This window comes from Centruroides sculpturatus, unplaced genomic scaffold, assembly GCF_000671375.1.
Source record: "Centruroides sculpturatus isolate CEXI.00-Female unplaced genomic scaffold, Cexi_2.0 scaffold352, whole genome shotgun sequence".
Lineage (NCBI taxonomy): Eukaryota > Metazoa > Arthropoda > Arachnida > Scorpiones > Buthidae > Centruroides > Centruroides sculpturatus.
In genome coordinates this window covers 79,363-97,304 of record NW_019384489.1, presented here as the reverse complement: position 1 = coordinate 97,304, position 17,942 = coordinate 79,363, and the positions used below count along the sequence as shown (strand labels likewise).

General features: G+C 31.2%; 1 protein-coding gene across 1 annotated transcript in view; it reads right to left on the bottom strand.

Moving 5' to 3' along the window:
* The window catches only part of LOC111621689 (calcium uptake protein 1 homolog, mitochondrial-like), an 18,500-nt gene extending 2,265 nt beyond the window's left edge, over positions 1–16,235 (bottom strand). Inside the window, exons 1-10 of the mRNA XM_023363897.1 lie at positions 16,224–16,235; positions 14,701–14,863; positions 14,377–14,414; positions 13,323–13,370; positions 11,278–11,392; positions 9,665–9,747; positions 9,071–9,265; positions 8,743–8,886; positions 8,557–8,665; positions 2,622–2,711 (exon numbers count right to left, since the gene is read on the bottom strand). Coding sequence (XP_023219665.1) covers positions 2,622–2,711; positions 8,557–8,665; positions 8,743–8,886; positions 9,071–9,265; positions 9,665–9,747; positions 11,278–11,392; positions 13,323–13,370; positions 14,377–14,414; positions 14,701–14,863; positions 16,224–16,235 — 997 coding nt within the window. The remainder of the gene's footprint in view (positions 1–2,621; positions 2,712–8,556; positions 8,666–8,742; positions 8,887–9,070; positions 9,266–9,664; positions 9,748–11,277; positions 11,393–13,322; positions 13,371–14,376; positions 14,415–14,700; positions 14,864–16,223) is intronic.
* Positions 16,236–17,942: the final 1,707 nt, after the last annotated feature.

Sequence of the window (17,942 nt, the reverse complement as noted above, 5' to 3'; positions counted from 1 at the left end):
AGAAGTACAATTTGTTCCATGCAATGAAAAATATAAAACAACACTAATTTTTTTATCTTTTCTAAGTTATTTTTAAGTTATTGTTACATTATGTTATGTAAGTTAAGTTTTAGTATCATTTCCCTTCTCCCGCCACCAGTTTACATCTCCACCGTCGTCTATCCTCAAAGGTAAAGTGCAAATAAAACTAAATTTTTTAAAATAAATTATTATTTTATTATGGTTATTTATACATTTACAACTACAAAATGCATTTTTCAGTGTTTTCCTTACTACAGTTTTTTTAATGTACAACTTAGCTTTAATTTGAGTGTGTTGGAACAAATTATTTGGTTTTACATGTAATCGTATGGGAAAAAATGATTCAACTTATGACATTTTCATGATACGATCTCAGTTTCGGAACGGATTAATTTCATATCTTGACGTACCACTGTACTAATCTGTATTTAGAAGGTAGTCAGAAGTATGCAATAAAAACAGGAATGCTAAAAACATACTGTATATGAAAATTTTTTCATATACAGTAACACCCGAATTATGTAACATGTGACTTACATAAATTTGCAGTTATGTAAAATATAAATCTCAAAAACTAGAAAAAATCTGAGTATAGTAACATGTAATTTTACAAAGAGAATGAAAGAATTATTCTATTTCAAACATTCATTCTTTTTTTCTTTCACACTGTACTAATTTATTACTTTATTGCTCTACTAATCCTTTACATTTAATAATATAATAAATATAATTACAACTTTGCTTCAGTCCTTTCCTTCTGTTGTTTGCACCATCAGCAGTTCATAAAAATCACAAAACTCACAGATACGACCTTCCTTTTAAGGCTACTGCCTCCATAGTAAAAAATGCAAAGTATGATAAAGCATCATTGCCACAGTCACAATGATTGTGGCAAGGACACCAATGTCTCTGTGAGTTTTGTGAACTGCTGATGGTGCAAACAACAGAAGGAAAGGACTGAAGCAAAGTTTTATCTTTGTTAAAAGTTTAATAATATAATTACAACGTAAATTACCATTGGTCATGTTAAATTCATTATTAATTTTATTTAATCCTTTACTTTTCGGTCTAATTGTAAGCATATACGCAAGCATACTGGGCACTCTTTCTCGTAACCAATTCATTTATAGAAAAAAATAATATATGTATGAGGGTCAGTCAAAAAGTTCCTGGAATTGTGATTCTGCACTGTAGTGGCTCAAGATATGGTAACACAGACCTAATCACCTTCAAAGTAAGCCCCTCCCACACAGAAACACTTGTTCCATTGATTCTGCCACTATTGAAAGCAGGCATGGAATGCTTCCTTTGGAATCTTCCAGAGTTGGGCCATCGTATTCGATATGATATCCTCCCTGCTTGCAAAACGAATTCCTTTGAGGCCATTTTGAGAATAGGGAACAGCCAAAAGTTACTGGGAGCAAGATTTGGAGAGCAAGGTGGCTGGGTGATGGCAGGAATGCTTTTGACAGTGAGGAATTGCTGCACAAGTGATGTGTGACTCGGTGTTTTGTTGAATTGCATGAATGGATCAGTGAGAGATAACTTCTTGCTCCAACTTAGCGGTTACTCTTTGATCATTTTAATCAGTTCTTGAACTCTTTCAATGTTTCTTCACTTACGGATGTTGAAGGTCTCCCGCTGCATTCGTCATCCTCCAACCAGCAAAACCAATTGTAAACTGCAATTTCTTTAGTGCTTTATCACTGTAAACTTGGTGCAGAGCTGATGGTGTCTCTGCAGCAGTTTCCTTCAATTTGCACGTTGCTTGATTGGGACATTGTAGGGCATGACTTTTTATCATTTGGTGCAAAGACGACTGTGCAAGTCTAAACTTACACAAGCATTATCACACTGCAAATGAACATGCTGAGCTTCAAGCCACAACAATGCATAACCTTATCTAATATAGCATTTTCTAACTGTAAGTAAATTCCAGGAACTTTTTGACTGCCCTTTGTACAGTACACTTATAATAATTCAATACTGTATTTATTATGTAGTTACATTTAAGCAATTTACAAGGTCTATAGTCTGCATTACTTACGTAACTTAGGATATTACTGTACAGTAAAATCTCATTAACATGGCTTTGAGTTAATGTGGTTTGGCTGTGGGTCTGGAGCATCATAAATAGGGTTTTCCATATAATACAATCTTGTTAAGTCAAAATTGGCTGTATTTTCAACTCTAACCTATTTTCCTGTATACCCTCTACCCTTTGATAGGCAAATGATCTTCATTACCTTATATTCCATACAAATACAATGCTGTGCCATTACAAACTTGTGTTGACATCCTTTTAAAACTCAGTATGTTACTGGCATTCCAATTGGGACACAAAGACAACTGTACTCAAAAGCACTATTAAATTTTGTAACAACTCTGAGAAATGGCTTAATAAGTTTAACTCGAGACAAAAAAATCCTGACTAACAATTTTACCATGACAACCTTTTACGAACTCTGTTTCGATCTCAAAAGTTGAGAATGTTATTCTCCACTTCTAAGAACACTAAAAACAGATTCGGTAAATTTTTGGATTCTGTTTTAACAAACACAATAAAACAAGAAGGGAGACATTTCGGATTATGGACTTACTATTTTCATCAAATAGACTGAAGACGACATCGATGACATGATCCCGAAGATCCACGTGGGCAACTGTTTTTGCTACGTGTTTTAGAGTAGCTAGAAAGAAACAATTTAAATATAGTACATACAATATTTACTAGAGATATTTTAAAATATTACACACACACAAACAATATGTCCTTTGTTCTAAGACAGTGTTTCTCAACGGGGGCGATATCGCCCCCATGTGGGTGTTTTTCCATGTTGAGGGGGCGATTAGTAACAATTTATATTTTGGGGGCAAAAAACAATTTTCTGGGCGATATAGTAAAACATTATATTAACTTTCTTAAAACCAGGGTAACGATCTGTCGCACCCCCCCCATTGTTATAACAATGTACTAGAGTACCGATTCGTCGTTACCCTGCAAAAATCGATTTTAATGAAAATTTTTGGCAACAGATGCCACCACTTGACCGTAGTGTGTTGTCTACCATCTGTTTCACATATTTTTGTCCAGGTGGTGTTTTGTCGACTCAAAAATTTTTATTTAGCGATTTATTTTCTTAATTTATATATTCTCTCATTTATTTTATAGCATATTTACGTAATAATATTACTAAAATACGTTCATTCATGCTATAATAAGTTTATTCAGTTATAATAAGTCAATGTATGATAAATATTTAAATTGTGACCTTTAATTTTAATATTTTATAAATTTTTTTATTTTTTATTTTTTAATTTAATTAAAAATATTAGCACATCGTAAATGTATTACTACTGGTTTATATATTTATCACAATAATTTATATTATTGTTCAAAATAAAATGAATAAAGAATATTAGTTCGTAATATTCATCGATAGCAAAATAAAGGTTAGATTCCAAACAAAGGATATATTATAATCTGTCATAATTTTAAAACTAAAAATCGTACATTCATAAATGTTATATAGAATTGTACAGAACAACATTTTAAGTCGTTCTGGCTTAGTGCCAAGAACAAACTACTTAATTGGAGTATGTGAATTTTAAAAAATGTTGCAAATTTTCACAGACAGATGTCAGTTCTGATATATTATAATTTTTTTCTATTGAATTTTTTTATGGAAATGTATTTAAAAATATCGTATTTATAACTACAGATATTAATAAATGTAACGTGATTTTTGTCATATGAATATAACAATAACTTAATAATAACTTTTATTGTCATATGAATATAACAATAAAAAATAACTTGATTTTTTGTGAATTTTTGAAATAATATAACTTGTTGACCTATATTGACCTTGGCCCTTCTAGACAATAAACGTAAACACGGGGGCGTGGTAACTGCTTCTAAGAAGGTTAAGAATAATTAGATATTTTATTCGTTATATCGTACAATAATTAAACAAATAACATCATCCTAGTCACTAGTCTATTCAATGCAGTACGAATCTGGCATTAGCCTTGTCCCTCGACATCAGAATTTTGTAGTGAAGGGGGCGATACTACGTAATGGTTTTATTCAAGGGGACGATACTACGTTGAAGGGGGGCGACGATTCGTTAGAGGTTGAGAAACACTGTTCTAAGACATAATAATGAAGGAAAATCATTTTAAGTTTTTTTTTAAAACTTACATAACAAGTAAAAGGCTATAGGTATTGTTTTTCTAATTACTCCATATGCTTCTGCACATATAATAATTATTCATTTTAATGTAGTACCATTTAATTTAAACTCTTTTTTCTTTTTTAACATTAAGTGGTATTGATATGTTACACCCCAACAGTAGTAATGACAATTGTCAATATAATACATCTTTACTTTAAAAGAGTACATTAGAATTAAGGAAACACAGTTTAAACAATAACAAAGTTATTGAAAGTGGAACCTTGGTTAACAAACTTTTATTTTGCAAAAATTTTTGTCTCAAATTTTAGTTGCTGTTAGGCATGCGCAAGGTAAACATTGCTTTTCCAAGTGTATATTTAAATCAATATGGCACCCAAGAAAAAGAAAAGTGATAGTGGCAATAGAAAACATTTAAGTGTAGCATTAAAGAAAGAAATTATTGCAAAAACAGAATGGCATTCCTGTTTCTGACATCGCTAAAGAATATAATGTGGCAAAATTGACTATCTTTACAATTATTAAAAACAAAGAAGCATTTAATGCTGCCAAAGTGGCTAAAGGAGTGAATGTGATATCGAAACAAAGATCTAAAGTTTTAGATAAAGTTGAAAAACTGCTGCTAATATGGATCAATGAAAAGCAACTTGCTGGAGACAGTATTAGTGAAGCTATAATTTGTGAAAGGCTAAAAATTTACACAGTGACTTGTTGACCTAGACACCCAGTACAAGTACAGATGGGCAGAACTTTAAAGCCAGCCAAGGATAGTTTGATAGGTTTCGTCGACGAAGTGGCGTTCAGTGTCATAAGGCATAGGGAGGCTTTGAGTTCAGATGAGAAAGCAGCAAAAGCATTTGTGGATGAATTTGCAGAATTTGTAAATAGCAAAGGATATGTCTCAAATAAATCAAGTTTTTAATTGCAACAAGACTAGGCATATTTTTTCCCAAAAAAGACCAGACAAACGTACATAACCTAAGAAGAGAAAGCACTACCCAGCCACAAGCCCATGAAGGATAGGCTCATCCTTTTATTTTGCACTAATGCAAGCAGCGACCTCAAAATCAAGCCACTTTTAGTCTACAATACTGAAAATCCCTACACCTTTAAGAGCAATACAGTTCAAATTGCCTGTACAATGGAAGGCAAATAGCAAGACAGAAGTGTTTGCTCCAACTGTCAAAAATTATCTTCAGCAAATGGATCTTCCTCTTAGATGTTTTCTCTTAATGGATAATGCCTCAGCATAATCCATCAAGTTTGAAGACCTGGATAGTGAGCATGACTTCATCAAGGACAAATTCCTTCCACCCAACACAACTCCATTACTGCAACCAATGAATCAGCAAGTGATTTTCAATTTTAAAATGCTGTACACCAAGGCATGTTTACCAGGGTTTCCAGGTTACCAATGATATCAACTTAACCCTTAAAATGCACCTTCCAAAAGGCTTTAACATCCTGCATTGTATCAACCTTATTGACAAAGCCTGCAGTGAGGTCTCTCACCACTTAGCCAAACCTCAAGGACAATTGCAAACTTGTATCCCAGAGAGAAATTTTGAGGGATTTGAAGCAGAGAGCTCGCCTGATGTAGTGCATGAAATTGTGTCCATTGGGATTAGAGGTCGATGATGAAGGACTATCAAAGTGAACTAACCACAGAAGAGCTGGTTGCCTTGCAGGAAGAACAGGTGAAAGTCTTCCTCTGACAAATGCTCTTCTTGTAAGAGAAGGTTAGGAAAGAAATCACCAGTGTCAAGATCAAGGAAATTTGCAGAGAATAGAATGATGTGCAGGAATTTATTGAGAAGCACCACCCTAACAAAATTGTGCCATTGTGCTAATAGGGCCATTAATTTAATGAACGACAATGCAATATTGCATTTTAGAAACATTTTGATTAAAAGAGTAAGACAATCACAACTTTAGACCACTTTCTTGTTTCCCAGCAAAACAGATCTCGACTCAAAGAATTTCCCAATACAGTGCAAACCGATATTTTTATGGAGGGGATCCCTTTGAAGCATTAATATTTATACATCTCCACTCCTGCCACCAACTGTAACAAAACAAAGGTATGTACTGTACAGTGCTATTTTATTAAATAAAGTTTACATATTTGTTGCTGTAATGATATAGGAAAACGTAGTATCTATTTTCATCAAAGAAAACCCATTTTACAAATAAAATTACAAAAATTCCAGAGGCCAGAATGGATAAATTGTATTTGCATTAATTTCTATGGAAAAAATTGCTTCAGTTAACAAACAGAGTTGCAAAACGGATTAAGTTGGTTAACCAAGGTTCCACTGTATTGACAAAAAAGTATTGCATTTTCTAATAAAAGTAGACCCATCCCTAAAATGAGTTTTGTTAAATTTAATTTAACGCAGAAATCAAATATTACTACTATTGAATTTTATAAAATATTTGACTTCTACATTATGCAAGAAAATTGAATTACCATTATCAAACTAAGTAATATATGTAGTGGTCAAGATGAAATCTAGATTATAACCTGATAGCCTGATACTAAGAATATGGAATATAGTAATTCTCACTCACAGAAATGTGAAATAACTGTATTCATTAATTAAATTCAAAGAAATCTGAAACTTTTGTTTACTTTTTAAATTGCAAACCTTTACAAAAAGACAATGTTTATAAATTTACAAAACTCACTAAAGAAGCTGTTCTCTAGAACAGCTTCTTTAGTGAGTTTTACTTGAGCTTTTACCATTTTCATTTTTCATTAAAGTTCACATTTCTGTAACTAAGATTTTCAACTGATATTGTGCTTTATACACAATAGTGCTTCCTAGTTCCTTTTGATGCACCAAAGTCCAACCCAGAGGTAAAAACGACTCCCACGGGTGAACTGTTAATCAAAGAATTGAAATTCTGGAATTTGTGTACGACTGATGTTAGTAAAGTTGCCTACCATCTATGTAGTGTAGGTATAAAAAGTTGATAGTTTCTGGTGACCATCACGACGGAGGGGGAAAAATGGCATTTCAAAGAAAAAGAAGACTTACAAAAAAAAGAAAATAAACATTCTCACTTTGATATTAAATATATCATTAAAATACTGATGATAATGTTTTCTTGTTTACGATGATTCATATTACAGATATCAATGATGATATGTTCTTCATCAAAAGCTACAAATACAGTGGAACCTCGGTATACGACCTTAATCCGTTCCTGATGTTTGGACTTATACCAAACCAACCATTCCCATAAGAAGTAATGTAAAAATGATTAATCCATTCTCATGTAAAAAAAATGGCCGGCTTTAAACACCTTGCTTTCCTGGCTAGTTCCTGCTTGATTTTTCATGAGATCAGCATGCATCTTTTTAGCTTTCTCGCAAATAATTGCTTCTGATACGCTGTCGCCAGCACACTGTTTTTCAGTTATCCAAAGCAAAAGCAATTTCTCAACATGATCTAATGTCTTCAATTTCTGTTTAGAAATTGATTTAACCCCTTTAGCAACGTTAGCAGGTTTAATAATGTATTTATTTTTCACGATTGTTAATATCGTCGTTCTCTACAGTATGCAACAGTTAAAATCTCGAACACGCGTGCCACCTTCATATTTCTCAACAATCTCTTTTTTCAGTTCCATTGTGATTCCAGTCATTTTTTTAGTTTTCTGTTGCTTCTCATTTGTCTTTTTGCAATTCATGATTAATAAAAATAATAAAATTTTACTTACAAATTAAAATCAGAAGAAATTTAACAAAGTTATAAACCAGACATGGGCAAATGTGGCTCTTTTTGAGTTAAATGCGGCTCTTGCTGAAAGTGTTAATTTCTGCTTTTTATTATTATTTTTACAATTTTATTTCCACAATTTTGTGAAAATGTGTTTATTGAAAAAAATCAATATTTTTGTTTTATATTATATAATAAAATTGTGGTACAGAGTAAAAAAATACAAAATTGCAGCTCCCATGCATTTTGCAAAACCTACATTTCGGCTCCCAATGAACTCTTGCTTGCCCACCCATTATAAACTGTGGCACCGCAAACGTCTAGTCTGGTCTAGTACACCGATAGTGCTACTTGTTCATAGATGGCACGTATAATTGAATTAAGTTGTATACCGAGCTGGATGCATTCTAAAGCAGACATATACCGAGGTACCACTGTATTGGAAATGTAAAAATTCTTCATTCATATTTATATTAAAAATAAAATCTAATCTAATTAAATTTTTGGTCTGTCAATGCTAATGATTTTTAATATTATTTCCATTTCTGTGCTTAAAACAAGGATGTAGGAATTCTGTTATTTATAACTTATTTCTATAAAGATTGTTTGCTTACCTTCATCTATCGAAGCACCGGCAATGTGATAGAAAGTGAGTGCAGTGTCTACGTCTGCAATGTTGTTCAAGAAATGAAAGAATCGAAGGTAATCGTCCAGGGAGATGCCCTAGGATGAAAATCGTTTGCATAGTTGCATTAATACAGAACGTCAATGAATGCTACACACCACATACCGATATTTACCTTCGTGCTTTGTTTGAATGCTTTTTTCACCCTTTTCAGCATTTTTAATTTTCTTTTTTCTGGCATTCCGGCATAAGTCAGCAACAGATCTGCGAAGTCTATCTCTCGGATCTTACCCTCTTCATTTGGTTCTTTTCTTCGAAACTAATTTTATTAATTTGTAATTTAAATGTGATAAACAGAATATGTCCACATCAAATTAAGAAAACGATTTTTTTGTTTGTACAAGTTTGTTTTGTTTAACATATAATGAAACATATATGCAATTATGTTTAAATTTAAATGTAAATTAGCAAATTTTAATCTAATATAAAAATTGGATACAAACCTCTAACGTTAAAATTTCCTTCTGCAACTGCTCTTGAAACAGTAAGAAATTTTCGATCGTAAGTTTTTCGTCCAGGTTGACACCAAAAAAGTAAGTCGCCAGAGCACTGCTGAAACCTTTGTATATATTTCCGGTATTTGCATGATCTCTGTGCCTCATTCCGACACTAGTTTGATTACGGATGATTCTCTGTACCTAGAAATTTGAGTTAATCTTGTTAAATCTTACAGTTGTCTTGTAAATTTATATCAGTACTGTCCTTAACAGCAAGCAGGGCAAGGCAAAATTTTTCAGAGGGCCCAGATATATTGGGGCCTAGCCAAACCCACTATGGGCTTGAAAAGAGATCTTTTAGTGTACCCATGAAGAAAAAGAATTTAGATTTTTTAAATCACCAGTTCATTATTGATAATGGCACTCTATAATTTTATTAGAATTAAAGTAAGAGTTCCACAAAGCCTAAATAGAGTAGAGAAGTGAGGTTATATGTTTTAAATAATATCGACTTTGGCCCCAGGTCCCGCAAACTCTAGGGGCAGTTCTAACTCAATTTAAATCAAGCTAATAATCAAAAAAGATAAGTGACTGACTTACCTTTTCAAATTCCTCATAATCCACGTTCCCATCGCCATTGAGATCAAACATCCTGAAAGCAATTTCAAAATGACGCTTGGAAGCTACGGTAGGAAATAAAGTTTGTTTATATTTTTATAGTAAACACAAATACGATTTTCATTCTGACATTATACTAATTATTTAATAATATAATTATATTCTCCAAAATTAAGAGATTAAATACATAAGATGTTATCAGTGTGAAAGGTTAATAGGAAAGAAATGAGGAAATAATTTTCATGACAACAAATTATGCAAATTTAAGATGGTCAATTAGCTTTGCAAGCAACAAATTCCATTTCTCAGCTCGTGAATAACTATGAAAAGGCCGACACAATGCATCTTAGAACATCTCTGACACACCCTATGGCAGTCAAGTCCCAAGATCTAGTTTACCAATTCAAACTGCAAAAAAATATCAGTTTTAATAAAAGTGAATAAGCCAAACATTATCATCCTTAAAAAGAAAGACTAGGCCAAACAGAATCACAAAATAGAAGTTATGTATGACACAAGGATCTTATTGTATAATACCAAGTTCGAACTGCCTCCCGAACTGCATGAAGTAGCATTTCCTGTTTGACATCACTTCTAGATTTAGCAGGTGACGATCATAAAAAATTTCTTTTACTAAAGTTTAAGCAGTAATGAATCTACCATCATCTCTGGATGAAAAATGCAAAAAAATCAATTGTATCAAACCAAATTTAGTTCACAAGTCTATTAGTTTGAATTCCAAAAATAATGGTAATTGTATCAGTTCAAAACAAGCTGTTCTGTGAGAAAAATTACACAAGCATGACTGTTTTTATATAAAGATACTGTACATCATTAAATCATTTGAGGGACAAAATTGGAATTGTAAAATTCAAGTTCTAATGCTCTGCTGTAAAAAAAATTTGTTATGACCTATTAATCTATCATTATACACAGATTAAGCAATTTTTTATTCTCTTGTTCTGCATCTAAACTGTCGGGCTCACAATACAAAAAAGAATTATTCAATGTAAACCCTTGTAAATTTTCTCCAAACAAATTCAATGTTGATAATAACAGCATTGTCACTTTTCATCCCAAACCTATATATTACAGGACATGCCTTAAACAAGGCATGTCCTGTAATATATAAAGTATAGGCTAACTGCTTGGACCCAATTGCAATTATTAAATAAAACCACAGACCCATGAAAAGAATTTAGTTTTGTGGATTATACCATAGAAATAGTATTTCTACTACAAAAATCATTATATTCAATTATTGGGGTAAGTCAAAAGCCTCCATGTAGTGCTAGGTATTTGATCAGCAATGTCAGCTTCATTAAACTGGTCATCATCTTGTGGAGTGGCTCTCTAAAGGTCCTTAAGGAAATCTTTATCTATGGGGTACTCAAAAACAATTGTATACTGGGTGGAGTTACAAAACACTAATGGAATATGTCAGGTGTTATGCACGTATGTGCTAATAAAGGAACACACAGCATATTTTGTACCTAGAAAATAACCATGTAAACAGCCTTTTTCTTACCAATGGAGACTTTTGACAAACTTGCAGATAACGTCGCGAGCATACACGAGACCCAACACAATCTCACCTGAAAGTATGGTTAATAAAAATATATATTCGGAAAAACCAATAAGTCCCGCTGTTCCCAGTTTGTAGAATATGCTGTCTTCATTCTGTACTAGAGAATGTGTTTTTGAAGTCTCCTGAAAGATATTTAAATAAAAACATAATGGTAAAGTGCAATACTTTGGTTATTATTTACTAAGTATTAGATAATAAAAAATGCAAATGTAAAGAATATAATTTTAGACAAGTAAAGTTTATTGCTCAATAGTTGTCATTTTGTAATTTCAAAAAAATTTTAAAAAATTAATTATATTCATTTACATTAAGATTTTAAAGATTAATAAAAATGTTTTAGGCAAATTTCATTAAAAAGAAATTTCACACAAAATTACCATAATGCAGCATTCCATCAAAATACAAGTTTAAAGAAGAGTAGAAGAGAGAAATTTATCTGCTACAATCATCATCTATCCAAAGAGTTAAATTTAAAATAAAAACACAATCCATAATTAAAAACTTACAAAGCACTCCTTTCTGAAAATTTAACCCCTTAATGTGCATTTCTTTTTTTTTTATCTTGCAACAGAGAATTCTAATAGTTTCTGCTCTAAAATTTATTATATACATATACAACAACATGATCTTACCTAACTTTTTCATGCCCACTGCAGATTTACCTAGGATCCAAACCAGACTTGAATATGGATCTCTCGCAGCATCGGATTGATACATTTAGCTAGCCAACGTATGATATTAAAATATCATCAATTTGTTATTGTCAGATGGCAAAGTATCTTTACTATCCTATGAATTAACTTTCTTCTTTTCAACATTTGTTCCCTACTGCTAGTGTATTTAATGTAAGATGCAAGATTAAACATCCATTTTCTCAATTAACAAGATGGGCATTATTCAATCACTATCTAATTTCATCTTCAAATTATAGAAGATTGTTAAGTATCAATAGATAAATTAACATTATCTAGCCTACTGTATATGCTGTAGATATATTCATATTTCTTTTGCATTTTATTTGTTTTTATTAGTAACACATGCTTAGTTCTGGAAAAGATGTTCCATAAATACAAGTAAATATGCCCTATTCACCGTAAATGCATTGCACGATGGGCCAAAGTTCGGGCATGCATGACATTTATCCTACTCACGACCCCAAATTTAAGTGTCAATCATAGCAACTTCTTAAATCTCATTGTAACACCAAACTTTTTTCTGTGTTGTGCATATTTTCTGTAACACACCCACATCTAGAACAAAAGCAAAGCCAGTCTAATCCCTTAAATTTTTTGATATTGTTTTGATCTTAACTGTTTCATTTAAATCATGGCAAGTTTTATGCTGAAGCAAGTTCTAAAATCACTATTAAATAAAGTTTTTGGCATTATTTTTTCACTTTATTTCAAACAGATCATTGTAAAATCTTCTAAACTTAAAGGACGACTTGTTCTGACAACTTGTAAAATTTGGTAACTATCATTTTCAATCATTCAGAGTTAAGGGGTTAATTTCAGAAATTAATACAGTAGAGCCCTAACATTCAATTAATTTGGAATTACAATAACTCTTAATGGGCCTAATTATCTTAATTCAGTAAACATTTATTTCAATTCAGAATTATGACAAATGACTGATCGTAATTCCAAATTTTAGTGCAATAATCATCTATTTGGATTTTTATGTGATTGTCGATACCAATCTAGTGACACAACAGGTTTCAAGAATGTGCATTAAGAATATCTTATACTGAAAAATAAAGCAATTTCATTTGTATCTGACTGAATCTCTGTCATTTACTATTGATATTATCAAATTAGAGCTTTCATCCTTGGGGAATAGTTGCCATTTGACTTATAATTTACTATTACACACACAAGGACTCTACTGTATTTGAATTAATGACCATTTTCAGAATCATGCCATTAATCAAGCAATAAAAGATAAAGAAATTATCAATAAATTTTCACACAGATTCACAACATGCCAATATTGACGTGCAAAGCACAAAAAAATATATAAAACATTCAAAACAAATACAGAGGAACAACCCACTGAATAATGTCCGGTTTCTGAAGTAAATCTGCGACTTGGCGTATCACTCTGGTCGGGAAGAGGAATCATGGTTGAAATTTACAATTATTGTTACAAACTATATTATATTTATAATTAATTAAACTAAAATTAAAATTAATTTAAAATATTTCATCTAAATTTATCATCATTCAAAATCAATTTACTGTAGATTATCCTAAGACATCTCTTAGGATAACCTACAATTGCATTATTAAAATAATCAAATATATAAATAGATGAAAGATGTGTTATTAAATTCTCTAATTAATTGGAAGAATCTTGTTTGATACTGTCAAAAGACTTGAGTGTAAAGAGTTTTATTATGCTGATTGCAAATATGGCAGGCCTAAGACCAGGTGGCAAGACACAGGATGCAATACTCGTGGGTCAAACCACCTATGAAGATTTCTGAAGTTCTGATGCAGACTTGAACCCAAGCCCTCACAGTAGTAGGCCACAGTATTTCACCGCTCTGATCATTCAGCTATGGTTTATGATTTTAATATGAACACAAGAAACTCATCATCAGTTAATGGCAATTTCCAGAAGTTATCTAATATTCTACATCTAACAGTAAATTTTTCAACTCCATATTACAAAAATTGTTCATAAAACTAAGTTTTTAGTTTGTTGATCAATATCAGTTATTCTAGTAATAAATCAGAAAGACTAGCAATATAAATTAACTATACATGAATAATTCTTTTAATTTTGACAATGAAATATTTGAAAATAGATAAAATATTAATTCAACAGAATTTTCTTTCAAAACCTTTATACAAATTAAAAATGCATAAAGTTTTTTCCTTTTTTTTCATTTTCTGCAATCCACTTAACTTTCGTATACATTATAACAACAAAAGAAGCAATTCTAGGTATTAATTGAATTAACATTTAAGTATTTTATATTTAAAAAGTCGATTTTTGGAAGAAGAAATTAATATAAAATAGAATTTTTAAAATGAACTTTGTTGATCAATAAATAAACAACATTTATAAATTAATAGCAGAGTGAAATATAAACTGTGCTTACTTTGATATCGATTCTTTTAAATTGATCAAGTCCCAGACCTTAGAAAATATAAAAAAAGCTTTATGTATGAAACTTAATTTATATATTCTATTGTTAATACAAAATCTTATACACTTATACAGGGTCTTCAAAAATGAATGCTACCATTTTAAATTATTGTAATTATGTTAGTTATTTAGTAAAATTTGAAGATGATTATGAACACTAAATTATTATTGTCTATTACTATTCCTACATAAATTTTACGACAATATGCGAATTTAATAAAAAAATTATTTATAGCAAAGTATTGATTTCACAATTTTGTAAGATTTAAGATTTTACCTTCGGGTTGTTTTACACCAGGAGTTAATGATCGCAGGAAATCTTCAGGAGTCATAAATATTTCAGAGTAACCATGTTCGTTATAAACCCTTAATGTGGCAAAGTATCTAAATATTTTATCTGGTGTCGAATATGCACGTATCCTGTTTTCGTATTCAATTATCTGAAATTAGAAAATTATTTGGGTTTCATTTAAATTTTTCTAAATCATTTCATTAACAGAATAGTAATGAAAATAAATTTAATGCAAGAAAAATGTTGAATTGATTAAATAATCAAATATTTTCCCTTAAATTATAATTGTACTTTTCACAATAAATGTAAGAACTATACAAACATCATTATTATCTGAATTATTTCTATATATTAATAGTAAATACTGTATATCAAGTGATGATGGCAAATTAATTTGTTTAGAATATTTGCTTCTAAAGCAGCATTACTGCTATTATAAAACATATAGTCAGATTTCTTGGACTATTAAGGCTAAATAATTACTAAGTAATTTGGCAGGAAGTAGGAAGTTAAACCACCATCTTGTTAAATTTATTAATTATAAACAAATAAATTTAAAGTTAACAAGTGATGTAAGCCTAACTGTCTAACACCTGCTAAAATACTCAATAATTATTTAGCCTTAAAAGCCCAATAAAGGAATCCGATTGTTTGTTCGACTGTAATTATCAGATTGATTGCATTTATTATACAGGGTGGGCCATCGAAAACGAAACGGCAGAGTTATTGTGTTCGTCCAAGCAAATCGCTCGGACAGGTCGATTTTATTTTCAAGGGGGACATCTTCTGCAATAAAGTTTTTGCAATAATACAACAGACAACAAAAAATTTTAAAAACTCATTCATTTTTTATTAACTAAATAAACACTTATTTTGGAAAAAAGTAACACAAACTATTAACAAACATAAAAAAAAAACCTTTTAAGCTGGACGGCATATGCAAGGAAAAAAATAATCCCCCTTGAGAATAAAATCGACCTGTCCGAGCAATTTGCTTGGACAAACACGATAACTCTGCCGTTTCGTTTTCGTTGGCCCACCTTATTATTCTTATTACAAACACTTCTAGAAGGCCACTTCTTAAACAGTTTGATTTTAGTCATTCACTAATATTTATTGTCCCTGTAACTGTAAATAAGCATCATTTCAATCTTTTTATGCAACAAAGCAGGTAAAATCATACAGAACCCTATTCAGTAATTACAAAGCTGTTAGATTTCAGACTGACAGAAACAAGGTTCTCACCTTTGTGAAAATGTCGTATTTTTTTTATAATTTTATTAAATGTAATTACCGCCAGCCATGTCTTTTTACTATTTTTTATTTAAGATGTGATATTGTGACAGTGGCAACGAACACCAGAGGACGCTTTGCCTGTTTTTACATTTTTTTTGCCGAGGCAGTAGCCTTAAAAGGAAGGTCCCCGGAAAATTTTGTGAATTGTCTTAAGGATCGCTGATGGTGTAGAAATGAAACGGCGGAAAGACTGACAGGAACAAGGTTCTCACCTTTGTGAACATGTCGTATTTTTTTTATAATTTTATTAAATGTAATTACCGCCGGCCATGTCTTTTTACTATTTTTTGTTAGATTTCAGTTTTTCATAATTTATCATAAACCTTTGTGTAAAGTTGAATGAATGACAATAGTACATTAATAGTGAAAGATTCATACCATTTTATCTGCTTTTTCCTTTAAACAACATTAGAGATGCCTTAGAACTTTGATCCAAATATTTTATTGTTTAATCCACTGGAACAGACACACATTATATATATATATATATATATATATTATATAACATTCATCAACAAATTTCATTGCACTCACAAAATGACGTGGTTTCATAGCATCATTTATCATTAGTTTTTGTTTTTTTGAAGAAAAACTACATCTGGGCTAGTGACATGTTTCCTTCCTTTTCAGGCTACATGCTGCCAGAATTTAAAAAAGTCCTTTAAAAAAACACAAATATATCCAATTAAAATTATAAACAAACATCTCTAAACCCGATATATAATAAAGCTACACACCAATCGAATGCCGAAAATCTATCGGGCTAGTATAAGGCTAACTATTAAATTAAATTACGTAATCAATTTGGCACTAGAGGTAAGCGTTAGGCACCATCTCTTATTAACATTAATAATTATAAATTAATTAATTAATTTAAATAATTTAGAACCGCTGNTATTAAATATATCATTAAAATACTGATGATAATGTTTTCTTGTTTACGATGATTCATATTACAGATATCAATGATGATATGTTCTTCATCAAAAGCTACAAATACAGTGGAACCTCGGTATACGACCTTAATCCGTTCCTGATGTTTGGACTTATACCAAACCAACCATTCCCATAAGAAGTAATGTAAAAATGATTAATCCATTCTCATGTAAAAAAAATGGCCGGCTTTAAACACCTTGCTTTCCTGGCTAGTTCCTGCTTGATTTTTCATGAGATCAGCATGCATCTTTTTAGCTTTCTCGCAAATAATTGCTTCTGATACGCTGTCACCAGCACACTGTTTTTCAGTTATCCAAAGCAAAAGCAATTTCTCAACATGATCTAATGTCTTCAATTTCTGTTTAGAAATTGATTTAACCCCTTTAGCAACGTTAGCAGGTTTAATAATGTATTTATTTTTCACGATTGTTAATATCGTCGTTCTCAACGGTATGCAACAGTTAAAATCTCGAACACGCGTGCCACCTTCATATTTCTCAACAATCTCTTTTTTCAGTTCCATTGTGATTCCAGTCATTTTTTTAGTTTTCTGTTGCTTCTCATTTGTCTTTTTGCAATTCATGATTAATAAAAATAATAAAATTTTACTTACAAATTAAAATCAGAAGAAATTTAACAAAGTTATAAACCAGACATGGGCAAATGTGGCTCTTTTTGAGTTAAATGCGGCTCTTGCTGAAAGTGTTAATTTCTGCTTTTTATTATTATTTTTACAATTTTATTTCCACAATTTTGTGAAAATGTGTTTATTGAAAAAAATCAATATTTTTGTTTTATATTATATAATAAAATTGTGGTACAGAGTAAAAAAATACAAAATTGCAGCTCCCATGCATTTTGCAAAACCTACATTTCGGCTCCCAATGAACTCTTGCTTGCCCACCCATTATAAACTGTGGCACCGCAAACGTCTAGTCTGGTCTAGTACACCGATAGTGCTACTTGTTCATAGATGGCACGTATAATTGAATTAA